At 52.7% G+C, this 7,073-nt stretch overlaps 1 protein-coding gene across 1 annotated transcript in view; it reads left to right on the forward strand.

The window, feature by feature from the left end:
- The window catches only part of CDH23 (cadherin-related 23), a gene marked incomplete at its 5' end in the record, with an annotated part of 126,966 nt that overhangs the window by 95,083 nt on the left and 24,810 nt on the right, over window positions 1-7,073 (forward strand). Inside the window, 7 exons of the mRNA XM_010142829.1 lie at window positions 1,147-1,211; window positions 1,425-1,662; window positions 2,345-2,450; window positions 2,793-2,920; window positions 5,658-5,730; window positions 5,994-6,110; window positions 6,685-6,797. Of these exons, the coding sequence (XP_010141131.1) occupies window positions 1,147-1,211; window positions 1,425-1,662; window positions 2,345-2,450; window positions 2,793-2,920; window positions 5,658-5,730; window positions 5,994-6,110; window positions 6,685-6,797 (840 nt within the window). The remainder of the gene's footprint in view (window positions 1-1,146; window positions 1,212-1,424; window positions 1,663-2,344; window positions 2,451-2,792; window positions 2,921-5,657; window positions 5,731-5,993; window positions 6,111-6,684; window positions 6,798-7,073) is intronic.

Consider the following 7,073-nt stretch of genomic DNA (forward strand, 5'->3'; position numbering starts at 1 on the left):
AAGAGTTAATTCAGGCTAGTTTTCATGCCTTTGCCCGTGGTGTGGCAGGTAAGTGGCTCATGGGGGTAAAGCCGCTTGATGTGCTCAAGCTCCTACTTTGCTGTCAAGGGTAATCAAGGCCATCAATAAATCAGGAAGGTTTCAGGAACGGGTTGTGTTCGGTGCCAGTCCTAAAATACAGCCTTTTGCTGGTATCCACACATAAAATGTGTCTTTGACCCTGCTTTTTCTCAGACCCGTTGGTGTCCAAGTAATCCAGACAGGACTCCATTTAGAAAATATACTGGGGGAGAAAAAGGATATTTTGGGGCTTGTATTCCACTTTCCTCACCTAAAAATAAAATTTTCTGCTCCTTTTTCCTGCCGCCGCTCATGCATATTTTATATATTCATTAGAGAAAAAAGACTTTAAAACATGCATAAATCTTGCCTTGCTCATCCAGAGCTGACACACCTTCCTCAGAAGGTGCTGGTTGCTTAGCCGTGACCAGCCTGCTCCAGCTTCAGCCGCTGGCAGCAGGGTACATGCCGCCAGCTGGCTTGGCTGAGAGCCGGCACAGCACACCCGCACCGCAACATCCGGAGAGGCTTCAGACCGTGGGTGGGCTCGCAGCAGATTGCACCCCCAGAAGGGCTGGGCAGCGGGAGCTGCTCATAGAAAGCAAGGTCTTCATCCCTTTGCTTGCTTTTCCTGGTCTGTATGATAGTCTAGGGGGGAGTTTTGATGCAGGAAAGGTTTTTATTTCTCTCCCCACCGCCCAGGCATGCTGGCAGTCCTGAATGCGCAGGGAACGGTAAGAGCTGTGGTTGCAGGATGGTGGCCCATGAGAATTGTCCATGGAGACCTTTATTTCACGTGAACTTCCCATATTACCATAGTGAGTCAGGGTAAGTCAGAGGTTTGGGAAGTGATGCTGAGAGATGTTGATGGAGGGCTGTTATGTAGAGCAGGCTGCTAGTTGGGGATGACTAGCAGGATAACCCAGGCGAGTACAGGCAGCTCCCAGCCCCTTGGGTGACAAATGGCAGCGTGCAAGGTCCACTGACACCTGAGTAGAAGGAGCTAAAGAGGATGTAATAGATTCACTAGGGTGTGTAGTGTGACATTTCAATAAATACCTTCATTTATTAATTCTTTTTTTTCAGGCCACAGACAATGACGTGGGCACATATGGGAAAGTCAGTTATTTTTTCAGCGATGACCCTGACCGGTAAGTGTTGACTGAACCACCAGCATGGCTTTGATCCTTCAGAATCCTCTTCTAACCTCGCTAAGAAGTCATATCAAAATTAAGTGTATTGTTATGTCCTGCTGGTGAGATTCCTTATGAAAACCCCACTGTGCTGTCTCCCATAGGGGTGAGTTAACATCGTCTCCAGTATGTGATCACCAGGGCTTTCCCTCTCCTTTCCTGTCCCCTCAGTTTCTCGCTAGACAAGGACATGGGTGTAATCCTCCTTACGGCTCGGCTGGACTTTGAGACCACACAACGCTACACCCTGACCATCATCGCCCGGGACGGCGGTGGGGAGGAGACGACGGGGCGTGTCCGGATCAATGTCCTTGATGTCAATGACAACGTCCCCACCTTCCAGAAGGAGGCATATCTGGGAGCCCTGCGGGAGAACGAGCCCTCCGTCACCCAGGTGGTCCGGCTCCGGGTGAGTGGCTGGAATGGCTCCTCCACACAGGATGCACAGTGGGGAGATGGGAGCAGGTTAGGTCCCCATCCACCACTGCTGCCATCCCTCCTGCATCCCTTCTAAAAATACTTAGTGCTTTCTTCACTGCAAAGTGCAACTTTGCTGAAGCCTTGGGCTGCCTCCCTCTTCCTCCTCCTCCTCCTCCTCCTCCTCCTCTCCTATAAGTCCTGTGCCTATACAGCATCCCCAGGATCTGGGGCTTCTCCCAGGGCACAGGCACTGGCTCCGTATCACCTTGCTCTGCCCAATGAAGTTAGCAGGCTCTGAGGGCAAGGTGCTCTGTTTGCTGTCGATGAAGTTATGAACCTCTGCAGGGAAGGCAGGTTGGGAGGATTGTTGGCTCCTTCAACACGAGAGTAAACTTTACTATGGTGCACAAACATGACTTTCCCTCCATGGGGCCTGGCTGCATGAGTGCTGCAGGGAGGCAGGAGCAAGGAACTACACGAATCCTTCCTGGGAGGCAGGATAGGAGGAGAAGTTAGTTTACAAACCCCCAGGCCCTCATGAGTGCATTCTCTTCCATGGCTTTTCCACTCTCCTTGGGTCCAACCTCTACGTCCTTTCCCCTCAGATTTCTCCCGTTGCATGTTACCAGTACATCTCCCATGCTCATTTACTCTCTCTGCTCATCCCCTAGGCATCTGACGAGGACTCTCCTCCAAACAACCAGATCACGTACAGCATTGTGCAGGCGTCTGCTTTCCCCGACTACTTTGACATCACAGTGTCAGAAGGGTATGGAGGTAAGCGCTGGTCCTGGGCAAGCAGTTGTGCCAGCAAGCTTCAAGAAGCTGCTCCAGCAGCGACTCTGCTTGTCCTGACCTCGCATGCAATGTGGTCCTTTGCTGCAGGGCTTGAGCCAAGGTGCTGCAGAGCCATGATTCCGTGGGTGCACAGCTCGCTCCGAGTTGTGCCAGCACAAGGAGCTCAGTAATGCGTGGCACTTGTATTCTTGGGCATTGCCACCTCAAGCAGGCACCATTGGACCTGTGGAGACAGTGTGGGTGGACCACCCGCCGAGCCTGCCCACCACCCTGCTCGGTGTGTGAATTCTCTCCTCACCATTGCACTTTGCATCCTTTCAGTGATCAGCGTGAACCACCCTCTAGACTATGAGCAGGTGGCCAACGGAGTTATTTACCTGACTGTGATGGCAAAAGACGCCGGCAACCCACCACTCAACAGCACCGTCCCCATCACCATCGAGGTGTTTGTAAGTACAGTGCCCAACCATCCTGTTGTGGTTTCCCTGCCTATTGGTGCTTAGCAGTGCTCTTAATTCAGCAATAACTCAGCAAGACCATCCCACCCCGTGGATGTGTATCAGTCATGGGCAGTTGCTTGTTCATCTCCCCAACACTGGCTGTCCTGGCTGGGCTGCGGGCTTTGCTGTGCATCCCAAGTGCTGGCAGAGTTGCAAATCCCCTCGAGGAGAGGTTGCTGCTGGCAGAGGTAAAGCATGGCAGCATTCCTTGGGAAGATTAGATTGCATTGTCACTTTGAGGCACATTGTGGTTCGAGGACATCTGGAGGGAGGTATCAACGATGGAGACAGTTTGCTTGATAAGCCGTCAGTCTCGTGGTGATGGGATCTAACCCGGGCTGGCAGCAGCGTCACTCTTGGAAGGCAAAGGAGATAAAGTCTGCAGTGCCGTAGGATGGGAATGAAGTCCCATGAATGTGCCTCTCCTCCTGCTCCATCACCATGCTCAGGAGAGGGGGAATAAGGCAGTGCTGGGGGGGTTAGTGGGGACTAAATACATCCTTCCCACACTGTGCTTTAGACAGCATAAACACCTCTTTGTAAAGACCGCACTTCAGTGGATCATCTACTCCGGGCTGAGTCTGTACACTGGTGGGTTTTAAGTAGCTGTCACTTTTCCCACTCTCAACCAAAGGGCTTTTCTCTCGACTGGAAAAAGAGCGGGGGTGGGGGAAGGCAGAAAATAAGAAGAAAATGAGGAGGAAGCGTTTCACAAAGGCACTTGAGGAACAAGAGCCGTGAAAAGGCAGCACGAGAGCGAGTGTGGAGGAAGGCAATTTTTTTTCATCCTTTGGTTGTTGGTTTTTAATAAAGAAGTCAAACTCGCCTTGTAGATTTCCCATTAGGGGACAATACGCTTTTGTAGAGGGAGCCGGCGAATCAGAACTAATAGTACGCACCACGCCAGGATCCGGGGAAATATCGCCACTAATAAGTTTCTGCCTCGCTCCCTGCCGCTGACACCCTGTTCAGGGCGATGAGGCAGTGACTAACAGCATGCATACGTCTGGAGGAAAGGGAGCTGTGTGCTTAGTGTGAGCATCTGTGATTCCCAGCATCCCTGGAGGCGATATGATGGCTGTCTGAGGGCGAGGGTATAGGGAGGAACACTGAGGGTCAGGGGAACATGGGAAGCTGGTTTTAGCTGGTTAGCTAAATGCCCTCTCCCGTGGGAGCAGAGGAAGCGTGCTGGATCCTGCCTACCATCGCTGTGGGTGCCTCAGGAGGCACACAGGAAGGTGTGAGTTCCTGTAGCTGAAGTGGGAAATGTCCTTCTCAAGTAGAAAAGCCATGTGCTGCTGTGCAGGCAGGTGCACACCAGCTCCAGCCAGGTGGAGCAGCCACCCGGGAGCGAGCCCCTGACTCCCTGGGAGCTGGCTGGCCGGGCCATGGCAGTGCTGGGCACAGCCTGATCAACTCAGGACCACTAACGAGATGGCACAGCATCTCTTCTGGCTTGCATCCACCCAGCCTGGATCGTGGCACAGCTCAGCCTGGTCTGGCTGCAGGTGGTGTGTGGATGCATGCTCAGTCTCTCCATTTTCTTTGCCTTTAACCTGCCCAGACCTCCTGGGTTTGCCTTGGGGCAATGACTCCAGCCCAGTTCGCTGAGGAGGAGAAGGAGGATGAGGGATGTGAGGACAGCACCCTGGGCAGCCAGCAATTTCCTCATTACCCTCAGAGGAGGCGTGATGAAAGCTGAGTGATCCAAAGCCTGATTAAAGACCACCTGCTTCCAGCAACAAGAGCAGAGTATGGTAATTTAATTGCCATACGATAGGCATCGTTGGCACGTGAAATTGCCTCCAATATCAAGTTCAGTGGCAGCAGGAGCAGCTGAGCCTGCAGGTCCATCAGTGGTCTCCAGGTAGAAAACATCTCCAGAGCAGCCCCAGGGAAGTCACAAAGTCCGTAACAGTGGCTTAATGTCCTGGCAGCTCCAGTAGGTGGTTGGGTTTGGTTCATTTAAGGCAGATTCTTAACATTGTTTAAACAGCACTTAAAGCCCTCCTGGGGGAGCTTTAAACTGGTCTGAAATCTGTTTTAAGGGATGTTTCGAACAATTGCTCCTTCCTGGTTTCACCAGGCTGGACATCATTGTTGGCAGAGACAGGCTTGGAGGGAGAACATCGGCATGCAAACCAGCTTACCCCCCTGCAAATGCTGCAGCTGCTCCCTCTGCAAACACCGAGAGCATTCCTCCGCTTCAACAAAGCTCAGCAGCTCCCCTGGCCAGCCCAGTCTGTGCAGTGGCCTTGTGGTCATGGGAGGGAAGAGCAGGTGTGTGCACGATGTTTCTGTGCTTCCTGCAGTGTTTGAGTCTTCCCAGGGCTTGCAGTGGAGGCAGGAGCAGCTCTGGCTGCAGCTGATGCAAACATCAGTGGTTCCTCAGATCTGCTGTGTATTGCCCAAAATGCTGGGTAGCAAGTTCTCGTCATCCCTACTTCATGGCTCAGCGAAGTCACTGTCAATTGACTTACCTTAACCTCCGGCACCCCTGCAATGAAACCATATACTCAGACCTCTGGTGCCTTACCCCTAAGGCCATCTTCCCCAAGCTGATGCTTTCTGCTGGTCACATCTTGAGATGCAGTTGGCCAGGAGCATCCCCAAAACGGAGCTTTTGCAGCTACTTGACCGTTTTGCCTATTTGCCAACCAGCATGTCAACCTTCTCTTTGCTTCAGGATGAAAACGACAACCCTCCCAAGTTCAGCAAGCCCTCTTATGTTATAACTGTCATGGAGGACATCATGGCAGGTACGGACCATGGGCCTGCTCCTTCTTCAGGCTAGCAGAAGGGCTCTGGGGGTCTTACAGCCACAGTGGGGTGGTGATGGATTTTGGGGCCTGGCAGAGTTTCATAGCTTTGGAGTCCGGGGGTTTGGCCCCACTGTGCATGCAAGGAAGGGGACCCCTTGGCTGGGTAATGACCTGTTTGAGGTGGGTGTGGGACCACCTGGTGAGAGCCCCTCCAGACTGTGAATGCCTTATCTCAACCCTCGTTTCTGCCTCTCACCAAGGAGCCACGGTGCTGTTCCTCAATGCCACGGACATGGACCGGTCCAGGGAGTACGGGCAGGAGTCTATAATCTACTCCCTGGAGGGCTCCTCACATTTTCGGATCAATGCTCGCTCAGGTGAGCCTCCATACATGCCCTTCCTTTTTTCCTTTCAGTTCCGTCTTCAGAATTTCCCTTGGTTTTCTTCCCATCCTTTTTCCTCTTTCACCCTCACTCCTTCCTCTGCCCTTCCCTCCTCAGTCCCAAGTAGCCTATTTAGGAGAAACATGATTTAAGGGATTCACCAGATTTCAGCCACCAGCACTTGCTCAGTCACATGAGAGCTTTGGCAGAGGCATCAGTGGAAGCTCAGCTCCTGGTGGGAGTGACACCTGAGAAAAGGCTTTGGCTGCAAGGGCTTGTGTTAGCCAGGGAGCTGCTGCCTAGCAGATGCTTCCCTTGCTGGCATCTTTTTCTGTTCATTATGGACAGGAACAAGCCTTAGGGATTGCAGCCAGTCATTACACAGTCTCCCGTAGGAAAACACAACGTGAAGTTTGCAGGAGCTTGCTGACAAGCTGACCCTTCCAGGGTCCATCTCTTTCAAACTGAATCAGAGGAAAGGGCTCATTTGTGAAGGATCCTTTTTTCACCAGTGTCCCTGTTCGCCACACGACCTCTCTCATACCCCTCTCATCTCCTGTGGCTGCAGGAGAAATCACGACGACGTCTTTGCTGGACCGGGAGGCCAAATCTGAATATATCCTCATTGTCCGGGCAGTGGATGGAGGCGTGGGCCACCACCAGAAGACAGGCATTGCTATGGTGAGTGTGTGAAGGAGCAATTCGCATCACCTTGAGCCACTAGTGCTCACCTGCAGCTGGCATCAGGAAGGGCTGCTCGGGCACTGATGCGTCAGATCCCCATGCTACCAGTGTTTAATTTTAGCTGGGTGCATGGGTGAAGAGCATACGTTGGTGTTTGCCCTCTGAGCTGCCCCCACTGCTCTCACAACTCTTGCAGCATGACTGTTCACTGTGTAGACCTTGCAGCTGGGCTCCTGTTCCTGGCAAGCCATTCACCCCGGCGCCCCCTGACCT

The sequence above is a fragment of the Buceros rhinoceros genome, unplaced genomic scaffold (genome assembly GCF_000710305.1).
Source record: "Buceros rhinoceros silvestris isolate BGI_N320 unplaced genomic scaffold, ASM71030v1 scaffold11789, whole genome shotgun sequence".
Classification (NCBI taxonomy): Eukaryota; Metazoa; Chordata; class Aves; order Bucerotiformes; family Bucerotidae; genus Buceros; species Buceros rhinoceros.